The sequence below is a fragment of the Nannobrachium achirus genome (assembly GCF_963921795.1).
Source record: "Nannobrachium achirus genome assembly, chromosome: 2".
Lineage (NCBI taxonomy): Eukaryota > Metazoa > Chordata > Actinopteri > Myctophiformes > Myctophidae > Nannobrachium > Nannobrachium achirus.
The window spans coordinates 42,954,151-42,975,843 of record NC_137811.1 but is presented as its reverse complement, the minus strand read 5'-3'; the positions used below and the strand labels follow the sequence as shown (position 1 = coordinate 42,975,843).

The 21,693-nt window shown below is 40.9% G+C and overlaps 3 protein-coding genes across 4 annotated transcripts in view; all 3 read left to right on the top strand.

Annotated features, from left to right (window-relative positions):
* LOC308298530 (NACHT, LRR and PYD domains-containing protein 3-like) overlaps positions 1-78 on the top strand; it is a gene marked incomplete at both ends in the record, with an annotated part of 8,261 nt that extends 8,183 nt beyond the window's left edge. Inside the window, one exon of the mRNA XM_080742154.1 lies at positions 1-78. This exon is cut by the window's left edge and continues 467 nt beyond it. Coding sequence (XP_080598280.1) covers positions 1-78 — 78 coding nt within the window.
* A 1,279-nt stretch (positions 79-1,357) lies between these two features.
* LOC308306189 (uncharacterized protein) lies at positions 1,358-10,103 on the top strand. 2 transcript variants are annotated; one of them, XM_080751091.1, is made up of 11 exons: positions 1,358-1,505; positions 3,207-3,363; positions 3,492-4,207; positions 4,424-4,828; positions 5,151-5,307; positions 5,450-6,057; positions 6,575-6,731; positions 6,998-7,488; positions 8,482-8,764; positions 8,881-9,164; positions 9,968-10,103. In XM_080751091.1, the coding sequence occupies exons 2-11, from the start codon at positions 3,273-3,275 to the stop codon at positions 9,980-9,982; spliced, it is 3,207 nt and encodes a 1,068-aa protein (XP_080607217.1). In that variant the 5' UTR covers positions 1,358-1,505; positions 3,207-3,272; the 3' UTR covers positions 9,983-10,103. The 2 variants fall into 2 exon arrangements, with proteins under 2 accessions (XP_080607217.1, XP_080607216.1); XM_080751090.1 differs by having other exon boundaries at positions 6,953-7,488.
* Positions 10,104-11,597: 1,494 nt separating this feature from the next.
* LOC308306334 (uncharacterized protein) lies at positions 11,598-19,353 on the top strand. Its single transcript, XM_080751279.1, has 10 exons — positions 11,598-11,653; positions 13,470-13,647; positions 13,793-14,592; positions 14,821-15,120; positions 16,392-16,446; positions 16,627-17,100; positions 17,212-17,361; positions 17,543-17,809; positions 17,920-18,209; positions 19,218-19,353. The coding sequence occupies exons 2-10, from the start codon at positions 13,554-13,556 to the stop codon at positions 19,248-19,250; spliced, it is 2,463 nt and encodes an 820-aa protein (XP_080607405.1). The 5' UTR covers positions 11,598-11,653; positions 13,470-13,553; the 3' UTR covers positions 19,251-19,353.
* The last annotated feature ends 2,340 nt before the right edge of the window (positions 19,354-21,693 follow it).

The following is a 21,693-nucleotide window of genomic DNA, read 5'->3' as shown; positions in this document are numbered from 1 at the left end:
CCTCTATATGCTGGGTTCTGGTGCTGGGGGTCATTTAAAGACTCCTCCTCCTCCTCTGTGTCTCTGTGTGTCGGATAGAGGAGGAGGAGCTAGAGTGGGGTTGTGGCTCCTCTGTGTGTTTGTAGAAGAAGAAGAAAAAGACGAGTTGGGGAGTGATGTTGTGATGTCATGCCTCAAAGGCCTCAGAAACAAGGCTCCAAACAGCCCAAACAAACTAATTTGGCTTCAGCTTAACCTTCCATCTCAGGCTCACCTTACCGCTAATCACTTTCTAAGCATGGGGTGGTTCACCTGAGAGTACAGCATTTTGCAATGGGCCTGGTGTACAAGATACGCTACGCCACTAAGATACCCATTTACCTGACAAAATACCAAAACGTCAAGGACGTTATTGTTTGCAATTACAACACCAGAGGCAGCTCCACAGATAATGTCCAACCAAGATTTGGCAAAAAAAAAGAGTGTAAATCCCTACCTTCCTTTAAAACGGCACTGAACAGCCATTTAGAGGCGGCTGCTACTCGAAACTGGTAAAAGAAAACAAAGCCTATCCTTACCTAACCCCGACCTTTCTATTGTAAATACCATTTATTTTGCATTGTGTTTTACGATTGTTTTTTTTTCTTTTTCTTTTTTTTACTGTGTTTTATTTGTCTGTTATATGAGTTGTACCCTTTCCTATGCAAACTCTAATAAAGTCTTCAATCAATCAATCAAGTGCTGTAAATCTGCGGTTTTCACTGTATTCAAATTTTCTTTCTTATTTAATTAGAAGTTCGACCATAGAGACAGTGCATTTTGTAAAAGAAAGTGTAATAGTAAAACTGGTTCTCAAACTTTTTACAACATTTCAACAAACCCCATTAGGCCATCGGAACCCCATAACACTGAGAGTGTATAAATGTATTAAACCATTTGGTATAATTTGTACACTGACCCATAAGGTTCCATTTGGTATAATTATATTGTAGGCTACCGCTACATTATCAGTTACAGACCCATAAGGTTCCATTTGGTTCAATTTGTACACTCAGAGTAGGCTAAGGGTCCATTTGGTTCACAACTATCGTTTTGCTGGGGACCCCCTGCAACCCCCTCAAGGACCCCTAGGGGTCCCCGGACCCCACTTTGAGAACCCCCTGTTGTAAAAGATAGGCCTATGTCTGTTTTTATTTAAAAAATAAAATTAAATATTTTTCCATAGACCTACATTTTTGCTTTGTCCATATTGATTTAATTTTGTAACAGAAGTTTACAGAATGCATTGAAGACTAGGAAGGTAAAGTGACAATGAACCACGTGACCAGCGCTGTTTCTGACCCCGCAATGGCAGAACTCTCTGATTAGACGACTCTGCTGTCTGCTCCCCACATTCCGCGAACGGGACTGGTGGTATTCTATTTGAAAACCACACCACTAGTGGTGTACCCCAACAGTAGAAGGCAGTACAGTACACCAACGGTTTGCTAGATATAATTTGCGGAAACAGAAGAAGAGTTGGAGAGGTGAGTTTCGAACAGACTAAATTCCAATGTATATATTTATATGATTTGTTTAAACATCATGTTTCGTCTGGCTTCACGACAAGCCTCTACACGAGACCTCATACACACAGACAGTACCATGTTGAGTTGAGTCAACCTGAACGAGCTCCGAGCACATTTCTCATATAGGCTACATTAGCATAGCTACCTTTCACTACTGCTGTAGAAGGAGCTGAAGGACGGAGCCAGGGATGTATAATATGCTTTATGCATAATGTCACTATTGTTACGTTGACATTATTAACTCCAAGAATGGACACCTGCACTGTGGGCAGTGGGCACTTCGATATTAGGCTATTTTTTCTTACCAAATAACAAAACATAATTTCAACATTTGAACACATCCTTGAAAAATACATTTATAAGAGCTATCATTTGTTGCAAACTGCTACAGCCCCGAATGGCTGTGATATTAGAATTCAATTCAAAGGAGCTTTTTTGGCATGAGAAAACATTGTGTTTACATTGCCAAAGCAAGTGTCAAAATATAATAAAAACTGTTGAAAATGGGGAACATAATATACATTTGGAGGGGTTACACTTACAGAGTTGTCTCATTGTGTTCTGTTGTTATATATATATTACATGTTTTTTACATATTACATAGATATTATTAAGGTTATCGTGTTATGCTATAACACGTTTTACCATACGAATAATACCTGTGCAATACCAGAACAGCTGTGAAATTATCCTCTGTAATGGTTACATTGACATTATTCCCCACATTTTCCTTATTATTATACTTCATTGTTATTACATGTTGGAAACAAATGCCTATTTAACATTGAGCTGCCCACTGGACCTGTATCCAGTGGTGTAAAGTAACTAAGTAGATTTACTTAAGTACTGTAATTAAGTACAATTTTGAGGTATTTGTACCTTACTTGAGCATTTCCAATTTCCAATACTCCACTCCACTGCCACCATGTCAGTGGCAAATATTATACTTTTACTCCACTACAATTATTTGAAAACTGTAGTCACTAGTTACTGCAAATATAAATGATTATAATATAACATATACATAACAACGTGTTATGAGCTTGTAGATCTGCTATTTTCAAATAGTTTGTACTTTTACTTTTGGTAGGCTACTTTAAGTATATTTTGATGCCACGTATATTTTGATGCCACTACTTTTGCGTTTTTACTCAAGTACATTTTGAATTCCAGACTTATAGTATTTTCTGCATTGTAGTATTGTAGTAAGTACACAATGTAAATACTTTTTCCACCACTGCCTGTATCTTGTCTAGAGGTACAGACCGTGGAGCTTTCACATAGGAAGTGTCCAAACTGACTGGCAACCAGACTATATTGTTATGGTTATTTAACCCCAAAAGTCCATTGAGTTGACCTTTTCTGTTTGTTTTCTGATTGGACAATATTATGTCCAATGTTGAAGGGTAAATTTAGGTCTGATATTGATGTACTGTGATTTTCAAATCATATACTTTACATAATTAAGACCCACCGTTTTCCAAATTCTTAATTTTAAAATAAATTGCCAATTTAACATCGAGGTGCCTACAATGTTTAGGTGCCCACTCTTACTGTATCTTAAGCCCAGCTTGAGATAGATTTGAATTCAAGATCATTGTTATGCATTTAGGCCAGAAGTGTAAAATGATGCCTATTCCATTCTCTCCTGTTGTCAAGAAGCCTAGTGCTGATAAATCAACTGCAGAGCCCTTGTTCTGTCATCAGAGAAACCCAGCTGAGAAAATGGAGGAAGGAGAAACGGATCATGAAGACACATTCAGAGAGGAGGAAAATACAGATGAGAGTACGGAAGACAGTCAACTTATTGATGAAGGTGAAGAAATATTAAGTCCAAAAAATATTCATTATTGCTGTTATGTTTTTTAGCGTTGTCTGCCGAAAACCTTGCTTCCGCAGTGGTTAACAATTGTCTTATTAACAACGTGAGTTTGTTTCTTACAGGTGGCGAGATTGTTTCTGACACTAAGAATCCTTGTCCATCAGCAGAAGGCTTTTTGAAGCAGGACAACTGCAAAACAAAAGGTCCTCACCATTGTTCAGTTTGCGGTAAAGCATTCACCAAACGTTCAAATAGGGAGCGCCACATGGCAACACATTCGGGGGACAAGCCATACAACTGTCCATTCTGTAGCAAGGGGTTCACACAGAAAGAAGCTTTGGTCGCCCACCAAAGAGTGCACACCGGGGAGAGACCTTACTCGTGCGCTGAGTGTGGAGTGAGTTATACACAGCTAGGCAGCCTGAAGACGCACCAGCAGCTGAGACATAGCTCAGAGAGACCGTTTCACTGCTCTGTGTGTGGGAGAGGCTTCGTAAAGAGACAGACTTTGTTAGAACACCAAAGAACACACACAGGAGAAAGACCCTACCAATGTCCTTTGTGTCCCAAACGCTTCGCTTCAACGACGGGGCTGAAGGAGCACCGGAAATCTCACACAGACGAGCAAACCCTCCACTCCTGCTCGCTGTGTGACAAGGCTTACGCCTCATTAACATCTTTGAACGAGCACTTGAGAAGGCACAAAGGACAGCCGGGATCCCACCCCTGCACTCTGTGCTGGAAGAGCTTCAATCGTCCGGGCTTGCTGAAGAAACACATGAGTAAAGTACACACAGGAGATGGAGATGCGTTGAATCCTGAAGAAAACACTAGCGAGGTGAGACATTTATCATTCATCAGTCCGTCCTTGTTCTCTTCATCATGGGTATAAACACTTTGTTGCCATTACTGTAGAGTTTGCTGATATTTGTATAGACATCAGCGACATTTCAAGACTTGTCATTGTCTATAGTAGTGTGTACTTATACAGTAGTTGCCTTTTACAGAAAGTTGTCCAAATGAAAGACAATGTGGTATCTTTGTCTTTTTAAAGGAAACACCCAATCGTTGTGTCCAGTGTGACAAATATTTCTCCACCGCTGAGAAACTGGAGCAGCACAATCTCCTCCACCAGAGTGGGCTGCAGCATGTGTGTGAGATCTGTGACAGTGGTTTCACCAATATATCCAGCCTGCAGGTACATGTGGTGATGACCCATACTGGACGGTACTGCTGTAATGTGTGTAAGGACAGATTCGACAACCAGAAAGCTTTCAGAAAGCACCAAACCATCCACAAAAGGAAAGCGGAGTCACTGCGGTACCAGTGTGATGTGTGCAAGGAAACATTCAACAACAAGAAGGCTTTCGGAAAGCACCAAACAATCCACAAAAGAGAAGGATTCACCACAGAGTCACTCTCTATGAATGGGTCGCTGCCATCAAGTGAACAGGACCAGGCAAGTATCTGTATGCTCTTGCTGCTGTATTTGTACCTAAATACTATTTGTCTGACAAATGCACGATTGACTCAATAGCGCAGGAGCTCTATTCGAGCTTGCAGTGTGTGTGTGTGTGTGTGTGTGTGTGTGTGTGTGTGTGTGTGTGTGTGTGTGTGTGTGTGTGTGTGTGTGTGTGTGTGTGTGTGTGTGTGTGTGTGTGTGTGTGTGTGTGTGTGTGTGAGTGATACACACACGCACACACACACACACGCACACATGTATGTACTTTCGATAGATAAATAGATTAAATGGTGCATCTATTCTTTTTCCTTTTCCCCAGGATATTGATGGCCAATCCAACACCTCTGATTCCTCCACCTCAGCACCCAAATCTGGTAACCACAGTGACCCAAACTGGGTAAAGGTTACAGTTTTGGATGAGGATATCAAAACGGAGAACGAGGAGTGTTCTGTCAGCGGTTCCATTGATTCATATGGTGAGGAAGAGAACTGTATGCCTGGCAGCAAATTTGGATTTATCAAAATAATAATATCTGGGAAAAGAAACTTTCATCTTACTACTGTTAAGATTTTGGAACGATGTGTGCCTTATTAACAACGTGGGTTTGTGTCTTACAGGCGGTGGGGTTGTTTCTGACATTGAGAATCCTTGTCCACCTGCAGAAGGTGATTTGAAGCCGGAAAACTGCAAGACAAAAGGTCCTCACCATTGTTCAGTTTGCGGTAAAGCATTCACTAAACGTTCAAATATGGAGCGCCACATGGCAACAACACACTCGGGGGAAAGACCGCACAGCTGTCCATTCTGTGGCAAGAGATTCAAGGAGAAGCAACACATGGTCGTCCACCAAAGAGTTCACACCGGGGAGAAACCGTACTCGTGCTCTGAGTGTGGAGTGAGTTATGCACGGCTAGGCTGTCTGAAGACACACCAGAAGCTGAGACATAGCTCAGAGAGACCGTTCCGCTGCTCTGTTTGCCAGAGAGGCTTCATACGGAGACTGCATTTGTTAGAACATGAAAGGACACACACAGGGGAAAGACCCTACCAATGCCCTTCATGTCCCAAACGCTTTGCTTCGAGGACAGGGCTGAGGGATCACCGAAAATCTCACACGGGGGAAAAAACAGTTTTTACCTCTTCATCATCGTCGTCTTTGAATGGTCATTTGCGTAAACACACAGGAGGTGAAGACACATTGAGACCCGAAGACAACACCAGCGAGGTGAGACATTGATCATTCATCAGTCAACCCCGTGTTTTTCACTTTTTTACTTTAAACACCGAAACATGGGGTAAATTGTTTCTATGTTGCCAAACAAAGACAAGGGATCAAACGTTACATTGTCTATTGTAGTATAATATACTAATCTAGTATACAAATAATGTATATATAGTAGTCGCCTTTTACAGAAATACATCAGCTTCTATCCTATGTTAAAATTGGCTAATGGGAGGGCCAGGATGTCACTCTGACTCAGCCATAACCATAAGGAGTTCCCAATAATGCTTATATGGATTATGTTGTCTAATATCAATGTGTCGTGATGGCATCTGCTGAGTAAGCATGTTTGGGCTCTCACAGCATATCTCCATAATGGACATGGATCTCATATATGAGTAACTGGTCCGATATACATTACTGGCCAGATGGCCAAGAATTGGCACGACTGCGCCCTTTAGGGCAAGGTCGCATGTCGCCCTGAGGCGTCTTACTAGTTATTATTGTTATTCTTTTTCAGGATGCAGATGGTCAATTCAACACCTCTGATTCCTTCACATCAGTACCCAAATCTGGTAACCACAGTGACCCAAACTGGGTAAAGGTTACAGTTTTGGATGAGGATATCAAACTGGAGAACGAGGAGGGCTCTGTCAGCGGTTCCATTAATTCATATGGTGAGGAAGAGAGCTGTATGCCTGTTATAACCATTAAGTGGCAGAGAATTTAGGATTTATCAAAATAATAATATCTGGGAAAAGAAACATTCATATTACTACTGTTAAGATTTGGGATGGAGCCTGCCAAAAACCTTCCAATCCATATTGGTTTACTTTTTGCTCATTTAAAAAAAGAACGACATCATGTCTTATTAACAACGTGAGTTTGTGTCTTACAGGAGGGGGGGTTGTTTCTGACACTGAAAATCCTTGTCCATCAACAGAAGGTGATTTGAAGCAGGAAAACTGCAAGATGAAAGGTCCTCACCATTGTTCAGTTTGCGGTAAAGCATTCGCTAAACGTGCGAATATGGAGCGCCACATGGCAACAACACACTCAGGGGAAAGACCGCACAGCTGTCCATTCTGTGGCAAGAAATTCACGCAGAAACATCATATGGTCGTCCACCAAAGAGTTCACACCGGGGAGAAACCTTACTCGTGCGCTGAGTGTGGAGTGAGTTTTACACAGCGAGGCTGTCTGAAGACGCACCAGCAGCTGAGACATGGACATGGCTCACAGAGACCCAAACGCTTTGCTTCGAGGACAGGGCTGAGGGATCACCGCACTTCTGTGCACAGCACAGGACAGAAGTCTCACCCCTGCCCTCTCTGCGGGATGAGCTTCAATCGTCCAAGCTGGCTGAAGAAACACATGTGTATAGCACACACAGGAGGTGAAGACACATTGAGACTTGAAGACAACACCAGCGAGGTGAGACATGGATTATTCATCAGTCAATCCTGGGTTCTTCATCACAGGTTTAAACACTGAAACATGGGGAAAATTGTTTCTTTGTTGCCAAACAAAGACAAAGGATCAAACGTCATGGTCTATTGTAGTATAATAATATAGTGTAGTATAAAATTATTGTAGTTTACAGAAAGACATGGTGTGCCATCATCAGCTTCTATCCTATGTTAAAATTGGATAATACGCCAGGACGTCACTCTGACTCAGCCATAACCATATAAACAGGCATTGACACTAAGGTTTGCCCACCTGCCTCCAGCAGGTAAATTAAACTTTCGGGCGGGTGAAGTTTGCTTTCAGGTTGCCCCACCGGGCAAGTGCTCATTTGAGAGGAGACGCAACCGTCTATAAACACAACACGAGATATCTGTCTAAACAGTAACACCTGAATATGGCCAGTGCGCTCTGTCTTCCGGTCTGTGGAATGTAAAATAAGAGCACTGTTTACCTATAATGTGCTGTTTTTACAGTTGCTACAATAAAAAATGTAAAATAACAAGTGTGAAACCATAGACATATTCATTCATAGCTATGTAGGTATTTGGATTTGGAAGTTTTTAGGTACATTTTTCTATCGCACAGCCCCAGAAAGTAGAAATGGGGGATAAGTTTTAAATTGAGCGGTAATTAAAATCATTTTATAATGGACGATTTACTTTTCGGCAAGTGGGCCTGACCTTCGGCAAGTAGAACATGACCTGTACTTGCCAGACGGGCAAGTGCCTCTGAAACCTTATTGTCAACCCCTGTATAATGAGTTCCCAATGCTGCTAATATGGAGTGTGTTGTCTAATATCAATGTGTCGTGTTGTGATGGCATGTGCCTGCTGCCGCGAACAAATCAGTCATACTGTAAAAGGGCCAAGGACTGACAGATACTGATCCAGTTGTCCAGAGTCAAAGATCTGACCACTATGCCCATATATATGTATTATTATTATCATTCTTTTTCAGGATGAAGATGGTCAATACAACACCTCTGAGTCCTTCACGTCAGCACCCAAATGTGTTAACCATGGTGACTCGAACAGGGAACAGGGTTCCGTTTTGGATGAGGATATCAAAACGGAGAACGAGGAGTGTTCTGTCAGTGGTTTGATTCATTCAGATGGTGAGGAAGAGAGCTGGAAGCCTGTTATAATCGGTGAGGATGTCAAAACGGAGAACGAGGAGTGTGAGGTCAGCGGTTCGATTCATTCAGATGGCGAGGAAGAGAGCTGGTATCCTGGTATAATCGGTAAGGGGCAGCAGATTAGGACTAGGAGGAGTGATGATCACATAGTCAAACTATCAGTAGTAGTATTTGTCATTCCATCATAACACTTTCTTTTACCGTCTTGCCACCTTCATCAGAGCAAAATGGCTGCTCGGAGAGCCAGGAAGTCAACAGTGGCAAACCAAAGCACAGCTGTCCAGAGTGCGGAAAGGACTGTCAGAAGGCCTCTAAGCTGGCGGAACACCTGAGGATCCACTCAGGAGAGCGTCCCTACACGTGTCCTACCTGTGGGAAAAGCTTCACCCAGCAGGTCCACATGACTGAGCACCAGAGAATCCACACAGGGGAGAAGCCTTACACCTGCGTTGGCTGTCAGAAGAGCTTCAGCTTTTCCAGTTCCCTGCGGCGACACCAGCTCCTAGTAATGCTTTTAATTATGATTGGTTTTATAATGGATTTCAGTTTTCAACTGCTTATATAAAACCTTACATTAAGATTTCTAGTACATGCATACTTTTAGCTATAACACAAATTGCTGCACACACTTTTGGGGACCAAATAATCTCTATGTTCAGGAGTCAATGAAGTAGACTGTCCCTGTCTTTAGTGACATGATATGTTATTAATGGTTGCTGTACTGTAACACACACACACACACACACACACACACACACACACACACACACACACACACACACACACACACACACACACACACACACTATAATACTATTATACTATTATACTTGCTATTATACTATTATACCTTTTCTATTCCTCCATGGCAGAGTGCTACACTCTTCAAAATACCTTTCCACTAGGGGGCAGCATTGCCTTTCAATAGGCTAAATATTGAACTACATCCTGTTGAAGTTGCAAACTTTGTCTTGAATTCTTGTGTAATAGATGGAGTTAACTGTATGGGTTGTTTGTATAGGTCATACCCAGATGTCATTACATGTTAGAAATGAATTATCTAACCATGATAAGCATGGTAATGAGCTTCAAAGAAGTTAAGCTATTTAATTCTGTTGACAAGCAACCAGGATCGAATAACCTTGCGTCACCAGGCTTTCCGCAATTAGATTCAAACATCAAGCTAAGATTGTATATGCAAGCAATCAGCATTGATAATTCATGATGACAATGTGCGTAAGATGACATGTATAATATAATAGTTATTTAACGGATGCTACAAAGTCTGAACTCATTTCTGTTTTGCAGGGACGATGTCTTTGAGGAGTCTTTCTTTTAGACCAAAGTTGACTTCACGTTCACACGGCAAGTTTTAAGATGTTGATGATTATCTCTCTGTGGTGATTGGCATAATTCAAGGAACAAACTCTGCTATAAATTCAATAGCTTTTTGAAAGATGTGTGTCACTCAAATTCAATCACTATTGATTTTCAAATTTGTTCATATTCTCATTAATTGACATATTAGTTCCACATTGCAGAACAATTCTTGCAGCAGATATCATCAGTTTAAGTTGTATATTGTAGTTTAGTTGGAAAGAGACAACTTCATAACAACCATTTATAAAATGGCTTATTTATTTATTTTTATTTTAAAGTCTTCCAATTTGTGTGACATAAAAGGCCTCCTCACATGACAGAACTTAACCACTTTAAACTTGGCATCCCTATTTTGGCCATGGCATTTATAGGCAATTTTTATTTTGTTGATGAATTGTTCTTTTTGTTTTGGCTCACAGACTGCTCAGCCTTTCTGCCATCTGCCAGAAGTGCCAGACCATCCAATCCGGAACCCAAGAAACCAAACTCAGCAAATTGGAAATGTGCTCCAGTTGGCCTGTCTAACAGGAAGGTCTTCATTCCTGGGGAGGGACACAACCTACAGGAGCACAACGTGGTGCTGGTGGAGGGTGGCAGGACACAGGACCTTCCAGGTGTCAAACTAACTGTGGTCAGAGGCAAATATGACTGTGGTCACGTAGTGAAGAAAAAACAATAGTCTCCTAATACTGAATGTGATGAGCAGGTTTATGAAATGTGTGTGTGTGTGTGAATGGGTGAATGTAATGTGCAATCTATGTATTAAAGCGCTTTGAATAAAAAAGTAACTATATAAATGCACCATTTATCATTTATATAAATGCAACATTTTATTTAATAAAATGATGCACATTTTATGGCTTTGGTGTTTGTCAAAAAAGTTGATAGTTTAACTAAACTATTAGGTCTGCTGAGTATTTATTTTAAGGGTTGTGGTGAATCAGTATATCACTTTATTTTCCTCCTCATTGCAGTCTCTTTAATGTGGAGTAATCCAGAACTTGGTTGAACTAAAAACACCAGATCCACATGGTAACAACATGGCTCAATTTGTTGATATTAAAATCCATGTGGCCGGCCTGCATGTGACGACGATGCATGGATTTGTTCTCAATCATGTTTGTGTTACTTAATCTTGTCTTTCTTTATCACAATGTTAAAAATGTAGATCTTGGCTGTTATCCTATATTTTCAGTGTAGAGTAGACTGATTATTGGTTCTTGGTTTACCTGTGGTCCTATAGTTTGTAGGTAGGCCTACTACAATGTATCTCTGCATTTTTGATGTAGCATATGTTTACCTTCATTTAAGTCACTTTTTTTGATTGATTGATTGAATACTTTATTAAAAGTTGGCACGGCGGCACAATTTATACAAAATAATGCTAAAAGGATAACCCAAATAAGATCAGGGCTTGTTTCCATTAAGGTCTGGTGTATAAGCTGGATGGACCTCACTTTTGAGAACCACTGGTGTGCCCAGTGCATACGCATGGGCAGTACCTTGACCCCAACAGTGGGAGGCAGTACCATAGAGTTATAAGAAGAACAACTGTTCGCCAGACGCCAGCTATAATTTCCGGAAACAGAAGAAGAATATGCAGTTGGATGATGGGTGAGTTTCGACTCAAATAAAATGCAAATATATAAATAGTTTGTAAAACATCATATGTTTACCATTTTCATGTTGAACAGTTGAGTTCGAGGCTGGACGGAGTGAACAATCGCACGCCTTGTTGCTCGCTCAAGCACGTCACGACGAGCTCAAACAAAATAGCATAGCCATGCGAAACGTGTCATGGATGAGGTTTAACCTAGTGTGGAGCAGTTTAGCCAATTTGCCATGTACGTCTACAGAAACGTCCATGTTTCAAAAATAAAGTGCTTACTAAAGGCTCACAGATGTCACAATATGATGCGCTCAAGCAAAATTACAATTATCCTAAGTTATGTTTAATAAGAAGCTTTTAATACGATCGGTCGTATTTTCTAAAAGGATTTCAATCTATCAGAGTGCAGTACAACTCCCAACCGATGGGGTCGCGTAGAGAAAATTCCCAGAACATGTCCACCGATCTGATTAATAATATGCTTGTTATTAAACAATAAGGATGATACGGGTAATTCTGCTTAAGCGTACCATATTGTGACATCCGTGAGCATTCAGTAAGCACTTTTTCTTACAATCTGAACATTTTTGTAGACGTACTTGGCAAGTAGTCTAAACTGCTTAACACCAGGTTGATGTGGACCCAAAACTGTCATGATATGACAGTTACGTACCCTGTTGGGTTGAGTCAACCTGAGCGTGTGCTGAGCACATTCTCATTGTAAATTAGCATAGCTGTCTTTCCTACTAGTGTAGAAGCTAGGTTTGGGTTGTGTAGTATTGTTGTTAGCTTGACATTAACTCCAAATATTGGCAAGATGGAAGGTGGAAGCCCTGATACATGAATTGTGATCCAAGGTTAGCCAGAAGAGTGGACACTACTAGCCCTGATGATACATGTTGGGTTAGGGTTCATAGGCTATTATCATATTATGGTCATAAGTGAGATGACAGTCTTGTTATCCATGGCTAAGTGGGCACCAGTCAGTGGGCACCTCAATGTATAAAAAAGCTTGTTTTGGAACATGGTATGAATTAATGTAAACTAGGCCTTGAACATTTGAAATGGAAGACTTATTTGCTAGAAAATGCTTCAAAACCTGTGGGCTAGCCATAGCCGCAAGCAACTCTTAGATCCTATTTTTAATACCTGGAATAGAGTTGCAATATCAACCCTTGACAGCCCATACAGAAAAGTCTGGTGATCTGATAGTATTAAACAATGTTAAACTCACCAACATTGCAGCTGTATGGAAAGCTTGGATTATCCTCTCTATCTGCAAAGTGTTTGTTTCATATAAATTCACCTAGGCATGTTATGAGCTACTTTCTATCAATAAATTCCATGCAGGTGATGACACTGGAGTGTTGGAGTTAAGAAGCTCTTGTTGGAAATCACTCAATGGTCCTGCTGCATGCATACCACCTGTTTCAAAATTGCACATAATGCCAGGAGCCAGCAGGACGCTGCGTTATTGAAAGCAAGCGCTTCCAAATGCCAACACTTGTGGATTTGTGTGATCTGTTTGAACAAAATGCAATGTCTCTTCCACTCAAAGAAATCTTTTAAATCCTAAACATCAAGTACATTTGGAGGTTTAAGGATTGGATCTGTAAACCCCTAACCTACTGTAAGGTAATCGATTCCATCCGGCCTTGTGATTATTGGGACTCGGGAGGGATGAATTCAGACACCGAATCGGCCCAATTTTCCTAATTTGAGCCCAGCCCAGATATGAATTCACGATCATGGTCATGTATTTTTTTTAGGCCAGAAGTGTGAAATGATCTGGTATTCCATTCTCTCCTATTTTTCATGAAGCCCAGTGCTGATAAATCAACTGCAGAGCAGAACCGTCCGAGCCGGAGGTCCTTGTTCTGTCATCAGAGAAACCCAGTTGAGAAAATGGAGGAAGGAGAAACGGCTCATGAAGACACATTCAGAGAGGAGGAAGATACAGATGAGAGTATGGAAGACGGTCAACAACTTATTGATGAAGGTGAAGAACTACTAAGTCCAAAAAATATTCATTATTGCTTCATTAGAGCTGTGTCTGCCCGAAACCTCTCCTCCGCATTGATAACATTTAGCTCATTGTAAGAAACAGTGGATTATTAATAACAACACAAGTTTGTTTCTTACAGGAGGCGGGATTGTTTCTGACACTGAGAATCCTTGTCCATCAGTAGAAGGCGATTTGAAGCAGGAAAACTGCAAAATGAAAGCTCCTCACCATTGTTCATTTTGTGATAAATCATATACCAGAGCTTACCGTTTGAACCGCCACATTCGTGAAACACACGTAGTGGAGGGACCGCACAGCTGTCCATTCTGTGGCAAGCAATTCAATCTGGAAAAACAATTGGCCATTCACCAAAGAATGCACACCGGCGAGAAAGCTTACTCATGCTCTGTATGCAGTAGAGGCTTCACGCGAAGACATCTTTTATTAGAACATGAAAGGACGCACACAGGAGAAAAACCCCACCTCTGCCCTGTATGTCCCAAACACTATGCTACAAAGACAGGGCTGAGAGATCACCAAAAATCTCACACAAATGAAAACCGACACTCCTGCTCACTGTGTGACAAGGTTTTCACCTCATCGTCATACTTGAAAGAGCATTTGAGTCGGCACCAAGGACAGCCTGGACGCTGCCCTTGCCCTCTATGCCCGAAGACCTTCGATCATCCGAGCAGGCTGAAGAGACACATGTGTACACATGCAGGAGAGGGTGACGCAAACCTCCACACGTGCCCACTGTGTTACAAGTTTTTCACCTCATCGTCGACTTTCAAAGATCATTTCAGAAAGCACACAGGACAGCCAGGAACCCACCCTTGCCCTTTATGCCCAAAGAGTTTTGATCGTCCGGGCAGGTTGAATAGACACATGCTTACACATACTGGAGATATGTTGAATCCTGAAGACAACACTAGAAAGGTGAGACATTATTTATCAGTCTGTCCTTGTGCTCTTCATCACTGAAACTGAAACATGGGGAAGATGGTTTCTTTGTTGCCATTACTGTAGAGTTTACAGATATTTGTCTAGACATCAGCGACAAAGGATCTGACTTTTCATTGTCTCTTATTGTATGTTTATACAGTTGCTTTTACAGAAAGGTGGTGTCAGGTGTCTAAACAATGTGGCATCTTCATCTTTTTAAAGGAAACACCCAATCGTTGTGTCCAGTGTGACGAATATTTATCCACACCTGAGGAACTGGAGCAGCACAATCTCCTCCACCAGAGTGGGCTCCAGCATGTGTGTGAGATCTGTGACTGTGGTTTCACCAATATATCCAGCCTGCAGGTACATGTGGTGATGACCCATACTGGACGGTACCAGTGTGATGTGTGTAAGGACAGATTTGACAACCAGAAAGCTATCAGAAAGCACCAGACAATCCACAAAAGGGAAGCAGAGTCACTCCCTTTGATTCAACCACCATCAGTTGGACTGGACCAGGTGAATTTCCACATTTTTGCCATATATAATATTTGTCTGACAAAATTGTGACAAAATTGCTTGAGTGACTAAATAGCTTGAGATTGGGTAATTTTGTAGCCTGGGTGCCAGCCTGTTCGCTCTGTTCCGTGATTTGTTTTGTCTCTCTGCATCACAGTCTTGAAAGCCTCCTATCTCCAAGGGGAGGTGGGATTCACACACATCTGTGGCTTCCGATAACTTGCTACGATAACCCACTCTGATTCATTTGAACAACATCCAATCAGCAACGACGACGCCTACGTCACAACTTGCTTCCTGAAATACAAGTCAACTGAATCATTTCCAGCACAGATATAAAAAGCTAGATGCCTTGTTCTCCTCTGCAGTTCAATGGAGCGATGTGCAACAGTTGAATGAAGTCCGGACTTCCTGGAAAAACCAAGGGAACGCTGCCAGTCAAGTGACTACTGGCAAATCACAGCACGACTTTTCCAGGGCTTGTCCAAGGACTAAAATTCAATTCAACAGAGCCAGTTCCAACGTCGCGCGGCTCAGCTGTTCTTACAGGCTGCGTACGTAAAGACCCGCCCCCACCAGACAGTGCATTCATTGCCTCTGATTGGCCTAGCAACTTCCCTTTGTGTGACGCACGTGGAAGCGATTCCCTTGGTCCCCCGATGCACATGCCCCAGAGCCGAAGGAGGCGTCTACCTTTCTATGTCTATGATTTGAAGACTGTGATGCAAAGAGACAAAACAAATCGCGGAACGGAGTGAACAGGCCGGCACCCAGGCTAGTAATTTTGTCTTTAGTTCCACATCTGTTCGAGCTTGCAATAATTACTCTGCTCTTTTTACACAAATTAGTGTTGTCACAATCACATACCAACACATTTGGCTGTAGTACCAATATAATTAGGGGTATCCATAGGTAATTAATTAGAAAAAGAGTCTGCTTTGTTTGCGTTTGTTTATGTGTGTTTGTTAAGAGATGATCAATTTCTAATCCATATAGCAAGATATCTCATGAACATTTGAATTTGCAACACGGCAAGGAAACAACACAGCATCAACCTCTAGCAAAGTGTTTGCACTTTAAGGTTTACATTTATTTACAGAACGTGATGTATAAACAATCCAAAAATGTGTTGGTGAATGTATATATTTGCCGATGCGTCATTCATGACGGGATCGGCAGTTCAGTGTAGGTTTGAGGGCGGCTTAAACCTCTAGTAAAATTCATTTCATGAACTAATAGTGCATTCATCCTATTTTGTTTTTGTTTTTCAGGATGCAGATGGACAATTCAACACCTCTGAGTCCTTCACCTCAGCACCCAAATTTGGTAACCATGTGACTCAGAGAAAAAAGTTTGCTGTTTGATTAATCACCTGGTAGAGAACTGGAATCATGTTATAAGTGGCAGCAACCTAGGACTAGCAGTGATGATCACATATTCATACTATCATTAGTATTATTTGTAATCCATCATAACACTTCTTTACCGTCTTGCCACCTTCCTTAGACCAAAATGTCTACCAGGAGAGCCAGGAAGGCAACAATGGCAAAGGTTCCGTTTTGGAGGAGGACATCAAAACGGAGAACGTGGAGGAACTGGAGAAGCACAATCTCCTCCACCAGAGTGGGCCGCAGCATGTGTGTGAGATCTGTGGCCGTGGTTTCACCACTAAATCCAGCCTGCAGGGACATGTGATGATGACCCATACTGGACGGTACCGCTGTGACGTGTGTAAGGACAGATTCGACAACCAGAAAGCTTTGAGAAAGCACCAAACAATCCACAAAAGGGAAGCAGAGTCACTGTCTATGATTCAACTGCCTTCCTTAGACCAAAATGGCTGCCTGGAGAGCCAGGAAAGCAACAATGGCAAAGGTTCCGTTTTGGATGTGGATGTCAAAACGGAGAATGAGGAGTGTGATGTCAGTGGTTTGATTAATTCAGATGGTGAGGAAGAGAGCTGGAAGCTTGTTATAACCGGTAAGTGTACGCAAATTAGGACTAGGAGTGGTGATCACAAATTGAAACTATCAGTAGTAGTATTTGTCATCCATCATTCATAACACTTTACCATCTTGCCACCTTCCTTAGAGAAAGATGTCTGCCTGGAGAGCCAGGAATGCAACAGTGGCAAAGGTTCCGTTTTGGATGAGGATATCAAAACGGAGAATGAGGAGGTTGAGGTCAGCTATTTGATTAATTCGGATGGTGAGGAAGAGAACTGGAAACCTGTTAGAATTGGTAAGTGGCAGCAAATTAGGATTTATCAAAAAACAAACAAAAAAAAACATTCATATTAGTACTGTTAAGATTTTGGGTGGAGCCTGCCAGAAACCTGTCATTCATATTGGTTAGTTTTTGCTCATAAAAAAAGTCTGTCTTGATATGCGTCTTATTAACAACGTGAGTTTGTGTCTTACAGGAGGGGGGGTTGTTTCTGGCACTGAGAATCCTTGTTCATCCGCAGAAGGTGATTCGAAGCAGGAGAACTGCAAGATGAAACGTCCTCACCATTGTTCAGCTTGTGGGCAATCATTCACTAGAGCTTACCATGTGGAGCGCCACATTCAGGCAAAACACTCGGGGGAGAGACCGCACCGCTGTCCAATCTGTGGCAAGAGATTCAAGCAGAAACAAGATATGGTCGTCCACCAAAGAGTGCACACCGGGGATAAGCCTGGTATAATCAGTAAGTGGCAGCAAATTAGGACTAGGAGTGATGATCACATGTTTAAACTATCAGTAGTAGTATTTGTCATCCATCATAACACATCTTTACCATCTTTCCACTTTCCTCAGACCAAAATGGCCGCCCGGAGAGCCAGGAAGGCAACCAAGGCAAATCAAAGCACTGCTGTCCAGTGTGTGACAGAGACTGTCATAAGGCCTCGGATCTGGCGAAACACCTGAGGATCCACTCAGGAGAGCGTCCCTACCAGTGTCCTACCTGTGGGAAAAGCTTCACCCAGCAGGTCCACATGACTGAGCACCAGAGAATCCACACAGGGGAGAAGCCCTACACCTGCACGGTCTGTGAGAAGAGCTTCAGCTTCTCCAGCGCCCTGCGGCGACACCAGCGCCTTTTTAAGGTTTCATTTATAATTGGTTTCTATAATAGTTTAATCTCAGCTTTCAACTTTACTAGAAAAAGTTCTTAATGGAAGGGTTTATAAAAACAGTACCATCCTTTGTAAAGTAAGCTCCCTGTCTTTGGTGACCTGCTTATTAATGATTGCAGTATGTCAGGGTTCCCCAATTAGTTTACCCCAAGGGCCGAATTATGTCTAGGGTACCAAGCCGAGGGCCACAACATTGCGGGGGGTGACGGCGGCGTTCCCGCTACTTCAGCGACAATTCAGATATAGTAGAGTTGTTGCTGCTCTTAGACCACCATTATTATAATTATTATGAGATACACATTCTATAAAGTTGAAACAAAATAAGTTAAGAACCAATTAACCAATCTGCTTGAAAAGTATCTGTATAACAGCAATTTGATTTTCTTTTTTCTTCACTCACACACACACACACACACACACACACACACACACACACACACACACACACACACACACACACACACACACACACACACACACACACACACACACACACACACACACATTACCTACTGTAACATGCATTGACAGTTTCTCCATGGCAGAGTGCTACTCTGCAAAATACCATTCCACTAGGGGGCAGCAGTGTCTTTTAATGGGTTAAAAGCTGAGTTTCATTCCGACTGTATTAGATGGAGTTAAATGATTGTTTTGTTTGTATACAGTAACAATGCCACATCCAGATGGCTTTTATGTTAGAAATGAATTATCTAGCTATGATTAAAACAAAAAAAAGAGTAAGACTGACACAATGCCACATACAGTCATGGGAACGAATTAGTTGCCTGCAAGGACAGTTGGTAATGAGTAATTAGGTTGGTAGGTAAGTTGGTAATGAATACAAGTAAAGCTATTGTGTTGACACCAAGCAACCAGGATTGATAATAAATGAATACTGTACAATGATGTATGTCAAATTGTAACGACTGCTAAGCAGTTTGATCGTCACAATTTGTTTTTGTTTTGTTTGTTTTGCAGGGACGGTGTCATGGGATTTCAGACAAATGTTGATGTCACTTTTGTGAGGCAAGTTTTCAGTTTGTTAAAGTACAATTAATTGACTCATACTGTTATAAGTATGATGAGATTTAAGGGGAATTTGTTTCAATTTGAAATCTTGTTAAAATTTAAGGAATGTGTCCAACAGCTCATAGTACCTGACTTTGGTTCTGTTTGATTGGCAAATCTCCCAGAACTGCTTTAAATTAAAATGTTGCTTGCGGTGATTGATTGTTGAAGTGTTACATTTTTCATAGGCTGAGTGTCATTATTTACATACAACTACTTGTATGTATAGTATAGGAAGTTGTTTTTTTCCAGCCTAAAAGGAGTAGTTCACCCAAAATAATCAATTACGCAAATCCAATACTTGAAGCCTTGAATTCATGGACATTCTTTGTTTTTGTCGCATTCCTGACCTGAGCCAATATTTTGATGACCAGCGGAGTCTCTGGTAGGTGACTAACCGATGACATGGTTCTCCATGAGTTTAAGGCTTCATCGGGGGTGTGTAATTGATAGAAAATAAAAGTCATTTTTATTGTGACCTACTCCTTTAAATCCATATGATCCACAATTTATAAAGGGTCATTTTCTGTATTTCTTTTTCCAGTATTTTGAAGCTTGTGTGGTGCTGTTAGTGAATCTTACGATTTTATGTGGCAGAAAAGGCAAGCATTAATGTGAACTAATTTATTACTAAGGGGGTTCCTTGGAGGTGGCCTTAAAAGGGAAAGGGGTCAATGACAAAGAGCTTAAGGATGTCTGGTAAACTTGATTCAGTACCGTATTAGGCTCCATGGATGCTGCTAGTCCTATTTATAATAATGGAAGTAACTCAGTAACTTTACATTTTACTTTCCAAATGGACAGGGGGAAAAGATACGGTATGCAGAGAAATCTATACATCTATAAGAGTATGCCATGTTCTGAGTAAAGTAAGAAATTGTTTTGAAAGTGTAATGTTTGAAAATGTTTAACAATTGGCGTACCCGTTTCAAACTTTGACCTGCAGAATATAAATCGTACACTTTACAGACATAGTTATGGACAGGATTAAAAGAAGTTTAAACAATCCGTTGCATTGTTTTATTCTCATATAATCCTGTATTCAATTCTTGTCTGGTATGTTTCTAGCATATCTTTTTTGTATTATTATTATTAAAGGGATTCATAGTTCTGGTTTGTTGTTAAAGAAAAAAAGGCTATACCAGTTTCTAATTTGATAATTTAAGTGTTTAAGAAACTAAATGTACAAACAAATGTAAGTGTACATACAAATCACCTAAACCTGTTGGTGCTACATTCGGTCGTCCTCAACTGAACGCAGTGGTTCTGAAGACCATGATCTGAAAACCCAAGAAATTAATCTTTCCCAGAGTTCGTCTGTATTAAAAACTAAATGGAAGGAAGCAGTGGTCTTCAGGAGGGACACAGCCTACAAGAGCACAACGTGGTGTTGGTGGAGGGTGGCAGGACATGGGACCTTTCAGGTGTCAAACTGACTGTGGTCTTGTAGTGAAGGATTATTACTACAATTATACTCATTCTTTTCTTTTCCCTAGAGTGAGGTTGAAATAAGTTTTGTTTGGTGTTGGCTATTCAATATTTAAACCAGGTTTTAAAATTAAATTGTTTAACAAAAGAGCAGTGACCCTTATATAATTTTCCAAGTCTTTATTGTGTCACTTACTTTCTAGAATATAGACTTTACTGTGCACATACCGGTACATACACATACTAACATACCAGTACATACACATAGGCCTACTAACATACATAAATGGATGACTGCATGATTGCCTGTGGTGTAAAGTAAGTACATTTACTTCAATAAAATCTTGAGGTATTTGTATTTTACCTGAGTATTCCCAATTTTCAGTACGTTTTACTTACTTTTAATCCAATACTATACTATAATAATTTATTTGAAAATTTAAGATTTGGGTTTAGATTTTTTAGAAACACAACTTTAACCAGCCCTACATTTCGTCCATTTGAAAATGGCCCATCTGCAAGCTGGCGATGCTACACATTGTGAGCTTGTAGATCTGCTATTTTCAAAATATGTTAGTTTAGACATTTTACACATTTTAAAATGTGTGAAATGGGACATTCTGCATAATGAGTAGTACATTTTGTACCAATACTTTTTCTCAATTAAATGTTTAATTCTGGACTTTTTAAAAGTCTGTTAAACAGAGTACTTCTACATTAAGTTTACTAAATAAGTAATAAACGTGAGTACTTTTCCCACCACTGCTTCCAGTTTGATTGAAGACTTTATTAGAAGTTTGCATAGAAAAGGGTAGTTTCATGACGGTACAGTTCACTGGTACAAGGTCAACTAAAAGGAGATCCTAGAAAGCACTTGGCTTATTTACACAGGAAACCACTTAAGCATCTCATATAACATTGAATGACAGACGGATATAACACAGTAGCCTACTACTAC

Bases quoted from the DNA above. Each gene is read 5' to 3' on its own strand.
- LOC308306189 (XM_080751090.1), top strand. From the start codon at position 3,273: ATGGAGGAAGGAGAAACGGATCATGAAGACACATTCAGAGAGGAGGAA. The intron at 5,308-5,449 runs GTGAGGAAGAGA...TGTGTCTTACAG, and splicing joins CGGTTCCATTGATTCATATG to GCGGTGGGGTTGTTTCTGAC. The intron at 8,765-8,880 runs GTAAGGGGCAGC...CACCTTCATCAG, and splicing joins CTGGTATCCTGGTATAATCG to AGCAAAATGGCTGCTCGGAG.
- LOC308306334 (XM_080751279.1), top strand. From the start codon at position 13,554: ATGGAGGAAGGAGAAACGGCTCATGAAGACACATTCAGAGAGGAGGAA. The intron at 14,593-14,820 runs GTGAGACATTAT...ATCTTTTTAAAG, and splicing joins CTGAAGACAACACTAGAAAG to GAAACACCCAATCGTTGTGT. The intron at 17,362-17,542 runs GTAAGTGGCAGC...TGTGTCTTACAG, and splicing joins CTGGAAACCTGTTAGAATTG to GAGGGGGGGTTGTTTCTGGC.